The sequence below is a fragment of the Podarcis liolepis genome (genome assembly GCF_965112155.1).
Source record: "Podarcis liolepis genome assembly, chromosome: 14".
In the NCBI taxonomy this organism is placed as follows: Eukaryota; Metazoa; Chordata; class Lepidosauria; order Squamata; family Lacertidae; genus Podarcis; species Podarcis liolepis.
This window is the reverse complement of record NC_139569.1, coordinates 11,486,557-11,503,894: the sequence shown is the minus strand read 5'-3', so window position 1 is coordinate 11,503,894 and position 17,338 is coordinate 11,486,557. Positions and strand designations below refer to the sequence as shown.

The following is a 17,338-nucleotide window of genomic DNA, read 5'->3' as shown; positions in this document are numbered from 1 at the left end:
CATGGCTGAGTGGGGATTTGAACCCTGGTCTGCCAACACTCTAACCACTACAGTACTTCACACTGGTTGTTACTATCATTATAATAACCTTTATTATGGCCTTTATGGCTGCTGGTTTTATGATGACCGTGATGATGATTTAGGGTTTTTTTTAGTTGTTATTGTTATTATTATTAAAAAGGTAAAGGACCCCAGTCGTGAATGACTCTGGGGTTGCGGCGCTCATCTCTTTACTGGCCAAGGGAGCTGACGTTTGTCTGCAGACAGTTTTTCCGGATCATGTGGCCAGCATGACAAAGCTGCTTCTGGCGAAACCAGAGCAGCGCATGGAAATGCCGTTTACCTTCCCACCGGAGTGGTACCTATTTATCTACTTGCACTTTGACGTGCTTTCGAACTGCTAGGTTGGCAGGAGCAAGGACCGAGCAACAGGAGCTCACCCCATCACTGGGATTCGAACTGCCACCTTCCGATTGGCAAGCCCTAGGCTCAGTGGCTTAGACCACAGCGCCACCTGCATTATTCTTACTGTGTATATGGGGCCAGGGAGTAATGGATCAAGGTCCCTTGGGTGGGAACCAAAGGATAGCTGTGGAGGGAAGCGAGCCCCATGCAAGAGTTTATTTTGTATTGTCTACGCACAAGGTAGAGACAAAGGAATAGGAGTTGATGCGCTCAATGGGGCTGCTCTTGAAAACAGTCTAAAAAAGGCAACTAGAACAGAATGCTGCAGCCAGAGTGCTGACAGGCACATTAAACTCACATACAACTGGGGTTTAAAAGAGTTGTGCTGGTTGCCAATTCACTTCTGAGCCCAATTCAGGATGCTTATGTAAAGCCATAAATGACATGGGATTCAAGGATGGCCGGCCCAAGACGTTTTGGCACCTGAGGTGAACCACAAAACAGTGCCTCCTCCCTCCCAGGGAAGAAGGGGTGAGTGAATATCTACATCAGAAACAATGGGATAATAAAGATCTCGGTCAGGATTTGCTGCCCCTGTGGAGCGTGCCACCCAAGGCAGTCACCTCACCTTGCTTCATGGGTGGGCCAGCCTTGTACCCAAGTATCTGAAGGGATGCCTCTTTCCATACTGACCTGCCCTTTAATTAGTGTCTGATGATGATTCCACCACTTGAGGAAAACTTGGGGGACAATGGTGGATGGCAGGCTTTGGACAATGGTGGATGGACAGGCTTTCCCTACAGGGACCCCGTATCTTTAGAATGACCACTTTGAAGTAAGCTGAGCCCTGACATTGTTGACCTTTTGGCAGCAGCTGAAGACTTTACCCAAGCTTCCTGTTTTGTTCTGTTTTTATCCCCTACTTAATATGCTTAAAAAAAAATCTGCATTAATAGCCCACCTTTTTTCTTCAAGGAGCACATGGTTCCTCGTGACAACCCTGTTAGGTTGAGAGGCATTGACTGGCCCAATGTTACCCAGTGAGCTTCATGGCTGAGTTCTAAGCACTACACCAGACTGTTTATTGATGTTGTGTGTATGTGTTTAACTATGGTATTTTATAATATGGTATTTTATAATATGGTATTTATATTTTATGAAGTTTTATGTGATGCATGTCCACCCTGGGTGGGACCAGATGGTAAAGGGTGGATTGTAAATGAGATGGATAAATAAATAAATGTCCTTGTTGTTAAATATGTATGTTTGGATCTGCATTCTTTTAACCAACAAAGAAAAGATGGCCACTGATTTTTGTTTGCGTGTGGTTTTCCCTCCACCACCACTAGCAAATCTCCACTAGCAAATCTAAAGACAAGCAGTGCTTTACTCAGCATAGCCATCTGTGTCAAGCTAATAGGGCCATCAGTTTCACTAGGGCATATTTGGTTCAAGAAATCTTCTGATAGCAAACTGAGAAGTGACTAATTAGAACATATCTTTTTCAGGCCCTGGTAATTGAACATTACAGCTAATGGCTTGTGCCTTTTCATGATCCATTATAAAGTTTCCATATGGATACTCTTGTTCACCTTGATGTTTCACTCACCATGGTTTTCCTCGAGATTTTTGTACCCTGTCAAAACCTTTCTGCTTTCAAAGAGTGTGCCTGCTGGGTGCTATTTTTAGACACTTTAGAAGTGCTACGATTTGAAAATGTGAATTTCTCTGTATCCACAAGATACCATTCTACAGCCCAAAATCTTTACCATTTTCCCGTCTGAAAACGAGGTACTTGTGGAGTAGTTGTAGAATATTGGGCCATCTGTAGAGCTGGTTCAGCGGGGTGTCATTTGTCTGTGCTAGTCATCAAACATGGGGCACCTCCACCTTCTTTATGACCTTATAGTTTTGCATGACCTGCTGAAATAATTGCACAGATTTCTCCTACAAAAACGTGGAAACATTTGCAGCTAAAAAGATTTGCCCTGCTGCCCCACACCCTCCTGGGAGCGCTGAAATGGATGGACCAATGGCCTGGCCCAGTTACAAGGTAGCTTCCTGTGTTTCTTGACAAAGACTAGTGTTTACAACCCCACTGGGTATTTAGAAAATTCCCAGTTGCTTTAGAAAATGTACCTGTTCAAATCTCTCCTTGGGCATAATCGGAGGCATTGACAGAGCAGCAGGGTCCCCAACTGCAGCAGGTCTTGCCTACATTTTGAAGTAAGGCTGCAATCCTATATACCTTTGTGGGGAACCTTTGGCTCTCCAGATGTTGCTGAACTACAACTCCCATCATCAATGGTTTATGGTCCAAGTTTTTTTTTAATGGCTGATGGGAGTTGTAGTTCAGCAGTACCTAGAGGTCCAAAGATTTTCGACAGCTGCTGTTATATTTCTTCCACATAATAGCAGCTTCAGTGGCGGTGGTGGTGAAGAAATGAGAAAGAGCCTTCTGGGCTACAATCCTAAACCCACTACCCTAGCAGACTCAGGTTGCATCCTAATCACCCACTTAAAGCACTCCCATACCACTTTTAACAGACATAAAGGTAAAGGGACCTCTGACCATTAGGTCCAGTCGCGGACGACTCTGGGGTTGTGGTGCTCATCTCACTCTATAGGCCAGGGAGCTGGTGTTTGTCCACAGACAGCTTCCAGGTCATGTGGTCAGCACGACTAAGCCGCTTCTAGCGAACCAGAGCAGTGTACGGAAACACCGTTTACCTTCCCGCAGGAGTGGTACCTATTTATCTACTTGCACTCTGACGTGCTTTCAAACTGCTAGGTTGGCAGGAGCAGGGACCAAGCAACGGGAGCTCACCCCATCATGGGGATTCGAACCGCTGATCTTCTGCTCGGCAAGCCCTAGGCTCTGTGGTTTAACCCACATTACCACCCGCGTCCCTTTAACAGACATACCTTCCCCCAATGAACCCTGGGAATTGTACTTTACGGGCGCTGGGAATTCCAAACTGAGGAGGACAGGATGTCTCCTAACATCTCTCAACTACAATTCCCAGGGATTCTTTGGAGGGAGAGCCACGTGTTGCTTTAAACGTGCGGCCATGGTTAGGGCTGCGCCGTTAAGGCTGCAAGGAACCCAGAGGGAGGAAGCCCCAGTGAGATCAGCGGGGCTTGCCTCCGAGCAAGGCGTGCGCAGAACCGCCGCTCTGCGCGAAAACAAACAACCCAAACACCCCGTTAAACAGCAGCCGCAACCGAACTATTGAGTCTGCGTTCCACTCCCGGCTCGCACTTTCGAGACCGCCCCTCGCCGCAGCGGCGCCTCCTGCCTCTTTGCCGACCGCCCCTAAACCCGCAGTTCCGCCGAGCCCCTGCCCCGCCCTCCATTTCTTTTTTAAAACAGACGCCGGCGAGCGCAGCGCCCCCTGCCGGCCCCCTGTCGAAGCCGCAGGGGCGGCGCTGGTCCCTGTGTGACCCAGAGCCGCGCCGGCCTTCGCCGGGGCCCCGGATGCAAGAGGCCGGGCGGAGCGGGGCACGTCATTGTTCCCCGACGCGGGCAAAGCAGGAGCAGGAGGGGAGGGAGGCGGAGCGGCCGGGCTGAGGCGAAAGGGGAGCCGGCAGCGCCGTCCCAGGTAACTGAAGCGGGGAAGGCTGAGGGGGGACGGCGGGAGCGTGAGGGGGGAAAGCGGGAGAGGGCGGGCGAGGGGCCGGGTGGGCTGCGCCGGGGAGCCGCGCCGGGCTAGGCCGCCCCCTCCGTCCCTCCCCGGGCCGGGGCTGCTCGGCGCGGCCCGTTCCCGCCCCCCTGCTGCTGCGGGAGCGCCCCCTCCTCGCCTCCTCAGCCGCCGCCTCCTCCGCCCGTCGCCTTTTCTCCCGGCGCTTCCCTTCCCGCCTCCCCACTAGGCCCATGCGTGTCCTGGCCCCGCCCCGCCCACTGCCATTTGCCTCCCCTCTTTCTCTCACGACCCCCCCCCCACTCCTCAGCCATCTCTGCCCCGGGGTGACCTCCGACCCCCCACCCCCGCCTCGCGCCCCCCAGCAGCCCCCGTTCCTCTTGCAAACGCCGCCCCCGCGCTCACCCAGTGCTAGTGGGGGCTGGGGGTGGAGGCATTATGGGGCCCGAGGTTTGGGGCGTTGGAGATACGCGGGGGATGGGCTCTGTGATACGTGCGTGGGCTTGTTTTCTGTGGCTGGGGGAGAATTGGGGGGAGCTTGTGAAATGCTTCCCCCCACCCTTCGGCCCCGCTTTGCTGCTTATATGGTTTGGGGGGGGAGTGAGAGGGAAAGGAAGGGAAGGCAGTTGGGTGGTTTGGAGGGAATGAGGAGTGTATATGTACCTGTGTTTTATGTCTGTGTACTACTGTGTGTATTTCTGGTGTCGTATACACACACGTCCGCATAAAGTTGGTTTTCCTTCAGTATGTGTCTGTATACTGGCAAGTGTGTGTGTGCATATATACGTTCCTATGCACATTTTATATATAGTTGGGGGTGCAAAGCGTGCGTTTCACACCACTGGTGTTATGTACATACAGAGAGATGTATGTACATTTGGCTTTTAGGGTATTAGTGTGTGTGTGTGTGTGTGTGTGTTTGTATTGCATATACGTATATAGTCATTTTGCTTTGGCAGAGAAGTATGGGTATTATACATCCAATTCTTTGTGTGTGTGCATTTCTCTCTGTGCGTATGGTTGTCAGAAGGCTTTTGAATAGTTTGCCCCACTCTTCCATTCTCTGTTTCAGCATGGTTTCGTGTGTGCATCGTAGCTGTCTAACACAGGGGTCAGCAAACTTTTTCAGCAGGGGGCCGGTCCATTGTCCCTCAGACCTTGTGGGGGGCCGGACTATATTGGGGGGAGTGAACAAATTCCTATGCCCCACAAATAACCCACTGATGCATTTTAAATAAAAGCACACATTCTACCCATGTAAAAACACGCCGATTCCCGGACCGTCCGCGGGCTGAATTTAGATGGTGATTGGGCCAGATCCAGCCCCCGGGCCTTAGTTTGCCTACGCATGGTCTAACTCCATCTCTAGGAAGGATTTGAGCTTTAGTGTGGAGCAGGGGCCTTGCTTCCTCTGACCTCCTATGGGGGGGGGCAGTTACAGAATTCCCTCTTTTCTTGGTCTCATATATACTGTGGTACCTCGGGTTGCATACGCTTCAGGTTACATATGCTTCAGGTTACACACTCCGCTAACCCATAAATAGTGCTTCAGGTTAAGAACTTTGCTTCAGGATAAGAACAGAAATCGGGCTCCAGCGGCGTGGCAGCAGCAGGAGGCCCCATTAGCTAAACTGGTGCTTCAGGTTAAGAACTGACCTCCAGAACGAATTAAGTACTTAACCTGAGGTACCACTGTACTGCTTTTTCTCCCATTTCCTTCCCAGTTTGTGAGTAGCCTACATTGTCTTTTTCCCTCACTTTGGCTGTCCACATGGGGTAAAGGGGGGGCAGTCCCCACACAACCGACCATTAGCCCCAGATTGTCAGCTTTCTTATAGAAAAAAAGAAGTGCAGCCCTTCCAGCAGTTTGAGAGTTTCCTCAGCTTCTGTGACAGGTCAGCTCCATCAGGCCTCCCTCTCCCCTCAGCTGTCATCTGGGGACATAAGGCACCTCCTGGCCCAGACTTGTGCCAGCTGGTCATTACAGAAACAACTCTTTAGAAATTGGTGCCTGAGTTTTTATTTTATTTTCCTCTGCCTGCCTGTTCCTTTCTCCTTGTGTATCATGTGGGCTGTTGTGGTTAAAAAAAAGAGAGAGGTGGGTAGGGACTGTCTTGTTTTGATTGTATGTAAATCAGTCTGAGGGCCTTTTTGGTTGAAGAGCAAGGATACAAATGCTCCAAATAATAAATAAAATATTTGTAGAACCAGAGATATTCTCATTTGTTTTGTGAGAAACTTGCCTGCTTCCACCTTTCAATTATGTTTATTCCTCTCCCTTGGAAAAATTCCTGTGGGTGCCCATATCTTATTTCTGATTTGTAAGATTGTCTTCACTTTGCCATTTCCTTCTGGTGCCCCTGCTCATGCCCCTCCCGCTTGCTGCTGAAGGGGTGGGTGGGTTTGAAAGTCTCCTGTCATTCTCTATATAGTATTACTTCCTTTGCTTGGTTGCCATGGACACTACTTCTCAAATGAGTGATTCCTGTACTTTCCCTTCTTCTCATTCTTCCCCCTGTGTCTGGAAATCGGGCTTTGATGTGGTGGGGATGGGAATTAACAGAGACCCGGGTCCTTTTGCATCCTTTAGGTCCATAGCTTACGTGTCCACCTTTTCAGTCCAGTTCATCCTTTTGCCACATCTGATTAGACATGTTGCAGCAGCTGTTGCTGGGTTTGAACAAGGGCGGCGAATCTTGTTTCCCGCATGGACATTTTCTGTATGCACGCTGGCTGTGTGACATGTTGACATCAGGGCCGCGTTGCTCTGTATTTGGCATGAATGATATTATAGCAGCAGCACAATAGATTCCTGTGTAGTAGAGCTGGGAGGGAAAGTATCAATATGCCTCTTCTGTTCCTTGCAAAATCCACCTTCCCCAGGGAGGAATGTATCAAATGCTTCTACCTTCAGTAATATTAATTTCCAGGGATAGGGGAGATAGACATTTTACAGATATTCTACCTTCTGTGTGTACTGACTACCACGCCCCCTACTAAAAACCCATTTTATAGCTTCAGTAGCTGGAAACATACTACTTTAGGCTCTCCTGGCATAAACAATGCTTTGTAAGTATAAAATTGCAAACACAAATGTATCTTGAAGGCACCTTTAAAACACACAGAGCTGCCTCTTTGCAAGTAAATTGCTTCTTTCGGAATGGAATATGTTAGAAGAACCAGTTAACTTTGTTGTAAAAGACCATAGTGAAATTAAATTGAAAGATTTAGGCACAAGGTCGACAATTGTGGGGGAAAGGAAACAAGAAGCTGGGGAGAATAAATAATTGAGAACAGAAATGGCGGCCAGTGGGGGGGGGGGGAGAGGGCTTGTGCAGAGAGGTTCTGAATCCAAAAAAAGTAAAACAAAATGGAACTACTGGGGGTAATTGCTGGGACTTTACATTCTTAATAGTCGGTGTTCTTAAAATAATTACAGCTTTTTAATGAGAGACCTGATGTTTCCAATTAAGGTATTTGATTTTATTGTAAGGTGTGCCCTTGTAAATGTGGTGTACAACATTTCTTCAAACAGACTGAAAATTGGGCAGTTACCTGTTGCTGAATGTTACTGAAGTTTATAGCTGAGCTGAGCCATCTATCCATCCACCTGCTATGCTATTCTAAAATATAATTTCCCATTATTGTTGTTGTTGTTGTTGTTGTTGTTGTTGTTGTTAATTGTGTACCACCCTTCCTCTGTAAATATCAGGGCAGTTTCAACATAAAAATACAAGATAAAAAACATAAAATACACAATAAAAACAAAAACAATTAACCCCCTCCCCCAGTCTGTATCCGCCATAAATTATCAGGAAATAAATTCTAAACACTTGATGCATTGCAATTTATTGAACTTGTTAAAAAAGCATAAATGTTGGCCCCTGCAATTTTCTCAGATTGGTCAGTTTTGTTACAGGAATGGGGACCCTGTGCCCTCCAGAAGTGCTGGACTACAAGTCCCATAATCCCTGACCATTACCCATTGACTGAGGCTGATGGGAATTGGCATCCAACAACATCAAAAGGGTTCCAGGTTTCCTACCCCTGTAGTATTAATTGTTTTGTTCAATGTTTATAGCAGGGGTCAGCAAACTTTTTCAGCAGGGGGCCGGTCTACTGTCCCTCAGACCTTGTGGGGGCCGGACTATATTTTTTGCGGGGGGGGGGGGAGGAATGAATGAATTCCTATGCCCCACAAATAACCCGGAGATGCGTTTTAAATAAAAGCACACATTTTACTCATGTAAAAACACACTGATTGCCGGACCATCCGTGGGCCAGATTTAGAAGGTGATTGGGCTGGAAACAGCCCCCGGGTCTTAGTTTGCCAAACCATGGTTTATAGCAACTGTTGAAGGTCAATTCACATTTTCATGTGGTGCTTTTAATTCAGGCAGTCTTTGACTTGCAGATTGCTTCAGAATACCAGTGATTAGAATCTTGCACTTTCACAAATCGCTCAGTCTCCCATCTGAAACACCATTCACACACACTGACAATTTTCTTACACGGATATAACCGCAATATGGAACTGGGGCGCAGTTTGGAGATCTGGAAGGCAAACTCCTATGCATAGGTCAGGCTGACCAGTGACCCTGGGTTTGTGTGTTTGTTTGTTGTGTACTTTGTGTTACAGTGGTACCTCAGGTTACATACACTTCAGGTTACATACGCTTCAGGTTACAGACTCCGCTAACCCAGAAATAGTACCTCGGGTTAAGAACTTTGCTTCAGGATGAGAACAGAAATTGTGCTCTGGTGGTGCGGCGGCAGCAGGAGGCCCCATTAGCTAAAGTGGTGCTTCAGGTTAAGAACAGTTTCAGGTTAAGAACGGACCTCTGGAACGAATTAAGTACTTAACCCAAGGTACCACTGTATATGTATTTTCTCTGCTGCTATTGTTGTTGTTTAGTCGTGTCTTGACTCTTCGTGACTCCATGGACCAGAGCACGCCAGGCACTTCTGTCTTCCACTGCCTCCCGCAGTTCAGTCAAACTCATGCTGGTAGCTTCAAGAACACTATCCAACCATCTCGTCCTCTGTCATCCCCTTCTCCTTGTGCCCTCCATCTTTCCCAACATCAGGGTCTTTTCCAGGGAGTCTTCTCTTCTCATGAGGTGGCCAAAGTATTTGAGCCTCAGCTTCAGGATCTGTCATTCCAGTGAGCACTCAGGGCTGATTTCCTTAAGAATGGAGAGGTTTGATCTTCTTGCAGTCCATGGGGCTCTCAAGAGTCTCCTCCAGCACCATAATTCAAAAGCATCAATTCTTCGGCGATCAGCCTTCTTTATGGTCCAGCTCTCATTTGCATACATCACTACTGGGAAAACCATAGTTTATACGGACCTTTGTTGGCAAGGTGATGTCTCTGCTTTTTAAGATGCTGTCTAGGTTCGTCATTGCTATATAGTGCATGCCATTTGTCTTACTTGCTTTGAGTCATCAGGAGCTAACTGCTATGCAACCAGCTTCCTGTTCTTTGTATTGTATTCTACGTTGGGTAGATTGACCTACAGAAGCTGAGAGTCCTGCTATGAAGCCGGTGATTAGACTAGTCCCAGGGCATGGTCTGAGGGCACATGATTCAGGACCTTTGCTGAAGTTAAGCAGGTCTGGTCAGTGCCTTGACCGGTGACTACCTGGGTCAGTGTTGTATAGGCTGAGATTGGGGAGACACAGCATGTGTCATAAGCTGCCTGCCCACTTCTTGGTTTGATTGCTACTCCCAGGGAGCAGTGAACTGGAAGCAGAGCAGTATGGCTTGTTAAGTCAGATCAGAGACCTCTCCCATGAAAGCTGATCTTAGGCCTGTTGTCTTGGGAGCAAGTCTCACTGAATTTAGTAAGGCCTACTTGCCAGTAAGTATGCCCACGTGAAGTAACTCACCATCCAGTCACGTAGGATTGTGTAAGACTTGCAGGTCCCACCCGATTGAAATCAGTGGAAGTTACACAACACTAGTCGCTGATTGGGTACCATTTAGGCACACGCCACGTTCTGTAGCTTATTAGGAGTCATAAATATTTTCTCTTAATGTGTTGTTGGCAACAGTATTGAGAGCCATGCCATTTTAACAAGAAAGTGCTTGTGTAAATAGTGAATCACAGCTACTGCGCTGTAGAATTACTTTTCACTCTTTACTTTTGTGACAATTTCCTCTTTGCCTTTTTTCATTATTGTTACATTTCCCAAGTGGTGATGAAGCATCCTTGTTTCCTAGAGGAGAAAAGATGATAAACCTCCTTTTTTCTCCTCTTCCCCCCTGCCCCACCCCGCTGCTTAATGGAACGTACTCTTTGTCTGGATTCGCATCTGTGTTTGTTGTCGGATAATCTTATCTGAGCAGTTGACAGTTTTGGAGTAGTCTCTTATTACTAGGTTTGCTCCAGGCACCTCCGGAATGATGCACTTGGACTGTAGTTTACTATCTTCCAAATGAATTTTGGCTGCTGTGTTCATTCTCTTCTATAAACAATTCTCTCAGATGACTTGCAAGTGAACTCCTGCTCAGCAATTGTGTTACTGACTTATTTGTACATCGAGGGCTCCTTGACCTTCTGCCCCTTCCTCCCCGCGCCCTTTCACATTGTACCTTTTCCTAGTTAATAGGGGGAAGAGAATTGCGCTTCCAATGTGCTCTTCTTTCATTGCTATTCCCATTAAGAACGAACAGACACTTGCAGGAAATGAGTAAATACTTAAGCATGTTTAGTGTTGGTGCAGAGATGTGCTTCTCAGTATGTTTCTGCTACGTTATTGGGCAATTTTGGTAACCTGAGCCCTGTAATTCCAAAAGGAAACCAGATTTAATAGGGAGCTCTGAGAATGTGTTGTTTAACAGAGCAATGAAAGCTGTTAGATTTACTTTATGTAACCTCATATGTGTGAAACACTTCCAGTAACCTTCAGTTCTCAGTTACTGTCAAGCCAATCTCTGGGCTTTGTGTTGATCTAGACCAGTGTTTCCCAACCGGTGTTCCGCGGCACACTAGTGTGCCGTGAGACACCGGCTGGTGTGCCGTGGGAGGGAGGCGGGCGAGTCGGGCGGCGAGAGGCGGCGGCGGCGAGGATCCGCGTCGAGCCGGGGGCGGCTCCGCGGTGCTGGTGCCGAGCGGCGGGGCAGCGCGCGCAAAAGGGAGGAGCGCGAGACAGCGGAGGAGGAGGAGGCCGGCATGTCCGGGCAGCAGCAGCAACAGCAGCAGCAGCAACTCCCGGCGACGGCTCCTCCTCCGCCCGCTATCGCCGCCACCACCACAACAGCCGCCGCCGCCTCAGCTGCCGCCGTCCCTCAGTCCCTCGCTCTGCTGCCTCCTCCCACCCCGGCAAGGGGAAGGGAAAAAACTTTCACTTTTGTGCGTCCCTCCCGGCGTGACGCTGCGCGCTGACGTCACGGGGCGGGGCTTTAATGGTGGTGTGCCGTGAGATTTTTTTCCGGTAAACAGGTGTGCCGTTGCCCAAAAACGTTTGGGAAACACTGATCTAGACACCCAGAGAGATTAGATTTGCTTAAGATCTCTCTGGTTTCAAAATACAGTAGGGAGTTAGTATAGTACATGCTACAGTTAGCCCTCTCCAGCAGTTCCTTTCACTAACATGGGCTCTTCCTGCCTGCTGGATCCTCCCTCTCTCTGCTTCCCTCCCAAACTCAAAATGATATGCACTGGTGGGACATTACTGGCTGCATTACTATAATATTGCCTTTAGTCCAGCCTTGCGTGCGCCATTCTCTTAGCACACGAAGAAATTGCCCATGCCAGCAGTTGATTTGCAAGCTAAACTAGCACATGCTGCAATTGGTTTCCTCTGCCTGGAGTAGTGTAGCACTACTACTCTTTATTTTAGCCTTTTACAGCCGAAAGACAGTGTCACAATCAGAGCTGCTACAGCACTATTGCAGCTGTGTGTACACTCCCCACTTTTCAGCCTTCAAGACAGAAAATATCGTATGGATGGCTGCAGCTCTAGTGCAGCATTTATGTGTTTATTTAAATGAGGATATGCAATGCTAGGGTAGCTGTGTGACCATACCCTCTTTTGACGTTAACGCCAGAAGGAATTGGGAGAGCCATAAATTTGGCATCTTCTGCAATGCAGCACCGTCTTTCCAAGTTGGGAACTGGGATAATGCAGGCTGCAGCACGTTGCCATGGTCAGGCTCAATTGGTAGACTGATAGGAGACAGATAATTAATTCTGAGACTAATATTAACACAGAGAGCCCTGTGAACGTCAGCATCATCAAGTAGATGGATGGTGCTGTTTGGCCCACCATCCACCATGAGCCAGGGTTGGCCAAGGATGTTGCAACTAAGCTAGTTCTTCCTCCTCCCTTCAGCCCCTATATCTAGAGATTGAAGCAGCCATTTAGGGAACTGGAATACTTATATTGCCCTGGGGGGGGGGGAGCATTAATCCAAAGAAACTGCCATGCCACACAATGTCATGTGCAATGGCTTCTTAAGTACTTATTTGTATGCAACTTGTTTATAAAAAATAACACCTGTATTTAACGTGTTATGAAAACAGGCATGGCAAAAAGAGGGGCTTGTGGTTCTTAAATGCTTGATTAGGGTCAATCCAGTCTGGCAAGGTGGGATTTTTTTTCCTTTTCCAATGTGCTGCTGTTACTCACACATGCCTTAGGCCATACTGAATCTTGCAATCTGTCACTGCTAGGGCTTTCAGCGGGCAAAGTCTGCCCTACATGGAAGCCTTAGTGTTCTCTGAAACAATGGACAGGTGCTGAAGCACCTTGTCACTTTATGCAGGACACCTACTGAGTTGCAAGCAGCTTCCTTGAAAAACCAAGTGAGCCATCATATCTGACCTTGCAGCAGTGTTAGAAGCTCAAATATATAAGCTAGGTGCCAAATGGCACCTTAAACCTAGGTTGCGGTCATCACAATGGATTTGTGTATTTGCCGGAGAAGTTGGGGGAGCTGTAGAAGCACCTCTTGGGGCAGCCTGACCGGCCCAGTGTGGCCACTCTGAGACATTCAGCGACTGCCTCAAGAGAGATTATGTGGGTGGGTGCTACTTGGGAATATTGTGCTATGGCCAAAGGACCAGTCCATTTCTTTTGTTTGAGGAGTTCACGTTTCCTTGATTGAGTTTCCGTCATGTATAAAAAGAACTGTGTGTTGTCTACTTAGAAAGTGAATCAAGATTTCTATTCCTTTTGCCATGCATCCACAATATGTTTCTCTCTCTCTCGGTTTTACAGAGATGAACAATGACCATAGTTGACAAGACGTCTGAGTCCTCAAAGCCTTCGGCTTCTGAGAAGCAGCCTTTCAGCTCCGTGGCACCAGCTTCTGGAGAAATGGACTCGGGCTCTGCAGGATGGGGTGCTGTGTCTTCTTCTTTAGAAGCTCCAAAACACAAAATATCTTTGGGGCCAGTGCCAGGAGCTGCAGTGTACTCTAATTCATCAGTACCTGATAAATCCAAGCCCTCGGCTCAGAAGGATCTGTGTAAGTAAAGCTGCTCTATTAACAAAGAGAGAAAAAAGAGAATACACACTGAAGCTTCTTACGATTTTATTTTGTTTATGAAATTCACATGCTCACCCATCAATAAACATTCCTTGGTCTGATTACAAACAAGAGAAAAATACAATGCACAATAATTAAAACCAACACTAAGCAGTAAAACATAGCAACCAGAACACTTGGATTTGCAAGCTACTTCCATTGTCAGAAGCAGAATACACCTGAATACCAGTTTCTGGAAACTGCAGGACAGGGAGATGGCTATTGCACTCAGGATTCCCAGAAGAGGCATCTGGTTGGCCATTGTGAGAAGAGGGTGTTGGACTAGATGGGCCACTGGCATGTTTCATCAGTCTCTTCTTACGTTCTTAAGCCTATTGTGCAACTCGTGCAACCTTCATTTTTGAAAATTTGTTCCACCTGTGGCAAGAGCCAAAGGAGAAAGCCATATTCTCCTATTGCAGTCGTTATGCCACAGTTACCTTGGTAACTATAAACAAGGCACAGTTAGCAGTTGGGATGAACCATTAAGCACATTAAAAATGGTATTGATTGAGAATATGATTAGGAAGATTCTTATACGTCGTAATAGTGTTTTTCAATATTCGTTTTTTAAAAACCTGAAACTGGCAAGCAAAATATTGAGAAGCATTCCTGTGTAGGAAAGAAGAGGGTGCCTCTTCTAAGAAGCTGCCTGCTAAGATACACATGCACATTCTATATAAACAGAGAAAATGCTACTTTTCTTTTCTGGCGCTGGTGTGAAGAAGTGGTCAGAGTGTTGGACTAGGAGACCAGAGTTCAAATCCCCATTCAGCTCTCTGGGTAGCCTTGGATCAGCCAGTCACTCTCGGCCCAGCCTGCCTCACAGAGTCGTCAGGGTAAAATGGGAAGGAAGAGAACCATGTACACCACCTTGCGCTCCTTGGAGGAAAGGTGGAATAGAAATATGGGGGGAAAGAGAGAAACCTGTGATACGCATGCCCAGTATATCAGTAGAACAAAATACTATTAATCACCTAAGATTTCTTCAATAGTTAACATTTTTAACACTAAAAAGATACAGCGTTCAGATCAGGAAGGTAATTAAAATGGGCTTTTTCTTTATCTTTACTATTGTAAATTACTTATTTAAAAGTGGTTCCACACACACCCTGGGCCACCTTTTAGCTGGAGCTTCCCAAACATCATTGTCCTTTGTTCTGAATTTTAAAATTCGATCTTTGAGTAATCGTTCTTTCAAAATCTTAAATTGCTTCAGTATATTTAAAATGTGTCTTTGGTCTTCAGCTGCTGTTGGTGACGGCATCACTGCCCCGCAGAAGGTCCTCTTTCCGGCAGAGAAGATATGCTTGAAATGGCAAAAAACACACAGAGTTGGAGCCGGTCTCCAAAACCTTGGCAACACATGCTTCCTCAACTCTGCACTGCAATGTCTGACCTACACCCCACCTCTTGCCAACTACATGCTTTCCCATGAACACTCCAAAACCTGTGAGTATATTTTAACGTTTGTCACACTTTCTCTAAAAATGTGGACAATATTATATGATTCTAAATATGGCAGGCTTCTTAAGAACATGGTCTATTAAGTTAAAAGCAGTGTAAAGCAGTTCCTATGGAACCTAAATTAGTCGTGCCTTTTAACTGCAGTAGATCTACTCTTGAGTATACACCCCTGTGTTTTTACTATCCTGAGCTGTAAGTGCTGCTCAAATTATAGGTATGAATGAAGGCAGGTGGGTGAGAACCAGCCCATTTTTGTTAGGCCTCACACATGTCATATAAAATTGCTTTGCTTACTAAAGCTGCTCAGGATTTGTTAGATGCTGAGAGTGGTGTCTGTTGCTTGTTTTGGAGATAATTGCATATAATATGTGTCCTTTTAAAAATTCATCCCTTTCCCCCTTGGATGTAAATAATTTTGCTCCTTGAAGCAATTGCAATGACTTATCCTTGAAGCAACGTTTGTTTGACTGACTGCTTTTTGTGAGCTGCAAAAAGGTTTGTCCAATTGTTTGTTTTATAATACAGGATGGGTATTTTTCCCCTGCCCCCCTTTCTTTTCAGGTCACGAACAAGGATTTTGCATGATGTGCACCATGCAAGGTCACATCACCCAGGCGCTTTCAAACTCCGGCAATGTCATCAAGCCTATGCCTGTCATAAATGATCTTAGACGTAAGCGTTTATCTTCTTTGACATCTAGTATGCTTTAAACTACATAGCGTCTGCATGACATGTAAACCACAAAGCCCACCACAGCGTAAAGCCATAGATTGTAGCCTGCCAACTTTCCTAGTTTTGCCGTCTTAGGCAGGCAACAAAAACAGGAGGGATGTTGTGCCCCTGATGGGTTTGAGTTCAGTTCGGTAAGTTGCAGGTTGTGTAAGCCTGACTTTTATATCAGGGTGGGGGACTGTCAGCCCACAGACCAAATTTGGCCCACTAGGCCATTTTCCAAAACCATGCCCACATCTGATGTCATATGTGATGTCAGATGTGGGCTGGTAGAGACGTGGTTGGATTGACAGCCCCACACAGCCATTGCCTGGGGAAAGCAGGATTGAACTCTGTGCATCAGCTGATGTCAGATGGGTGGTTCCACCCACCTGTTGAGGTTGACCTGCTGGGTGTGGGGAGGTAAAGATCTGGTCTGCTGGGCCAAAATGTTTTACTACCTCTGGTTTATGTGATATATTCAATGTAACTTCTTTCTTTGCATATTAGGAATAGCAAAGCATTTCCGTTTTGGCAATCAGGAAGATGCCCACGAATTTCTACGGTATACCGTTGATGCTATGCAGAAAGCATGTCTGAATGGTAGCAACAAGTAAGTTGTAGCTGGGAGTAGTACACCCCCACCCCCGGAACTATTATTGTGTTTGTGAAATCTCTTTTGACCTAAATTACCTACTTCTGTGATTTGTTTTTAGATTGGACAGACATACCCAAGCTACCACATTCATTCATCAAATATTTGGAGGATACCTAAGATCTAGAGGTAGGTTCCTAAAACACCAAGATCTTAGCGTATTGTTGACATTCTGTCTTGTTTGAGTGCTGTTGAACTCTGGCTTCGATCACTGTATATTATTCTAAACGTCTTTTTTTCCGTTTCAGTAAAATGTATGAACTGCAAAGGAGTTTCAGATACTTTTGATCCATACCTAGATATTACATTGGAGATAAAGGTATGCCAATTTGCAAAAAGAAAAAGCTTTGTTTAAATCTCCAACAGCCATGCAGTTTGGTTAGATTACGAATGTGCTTTTCTACTCCAAAATATAAGGAAGCTGCCAATGGGGTTAGTTCCATTCCATTCAGTAAAGCTGGGGGGGGGGGGACTTTTTACAGCCCAGGGGCCACATTCCTTCATGTACAGCTTTCTGGGAACCACATGCAATGATGGGTTGGGACCAGAGGCAAAAATTGGATCAGGCAGCTATGTGACACTTACCTTTGCACAACAGATTATGTTGTAGCAATAGTCAGCAGTTTCTGCCCACACAGCTCTTCATCCTCCATCCAGGCAAGCAAGAAGCATTGGTCTGTAGCCGGTGCTAGTCCTACTCAGAGTGGACCCATTAAAAGTAATGGACGTAGCCAGGATTTTTGCTAGGGGGGCAGAACCTCAGATTTGTATTGATTTAGGAGGAAGTTGCCCCCTTGCACCTCCCCCTTGGCTACGCCCATGGACACAGCTAGCAGATGGCTTAATTTCTGCGGGTCAACTCTAAGTAGAGCTTAATTGGAGACAACCCATTATCACAGCTCAAGAGCACATTCCAGCCAGACA

At 46.7% G+C, this 17,338-nt stretch overlaps 1 protein-coding gene and 1 long non-coding RNA gene across 3 annotated transcripts in view; both read left to right on the top strand.

The window, feature by feature from the left end:
* The first annotated feature begins 89 nt into the window (after nt 1–89).
* LOC310693015 lies at nt 90–1,664 on the top strand. The gene is made up of 2 exons (XR_014518963.1): nt 90–571; nt 646–1,664. It is a non-coding gene; the product is annotated as an uncharacterized lncRNA (long non-coding RNA).
* Nucleotides 1,665–3,673: 2,009 nt separating this feature from the next.
* USP42 (ubiquitin specific peptidase 42) overlaps nt 3,674–17,338 on the top strand; it is a 38,169-nt gene continuing 24,504 nt past the window's right edge. Inside the window, exons 1-7 of one of the 2 annotated variants that reach the window (XM_083474161.1) lie at nt 3,674–4,007; nt 13,272–13,521; nt 14,830–15,033; nt 15,610–15,720; nt 16,270–16,372; nt 16,476–16,543; nt 16,663–16,733. In XM_083474161.1, the coding sequence (XP_083330287.1) occupies nt 13,281–13,521; nt 14,830–15,033; nt 15,610–15,720; nt 16,270–16,372; nt 16,476–16,543; nt 16,663–16,733 (798 nt within the window). In that variant the 5' untranslated portion in view covers nt 3,674–4,007; nt 13,272–13,280. The remainder of the gene's footprint in view (nt 4,008–13,271; nt 13,522–14,829; nt 15,034–15,609; nt 15,721–16,269; nt 16,373–16,475; nt 16,544–16,662; nt 16,734–17,338) is intronic. The other variant, XM_083474162.1, reaches the window with a different exon arrangement.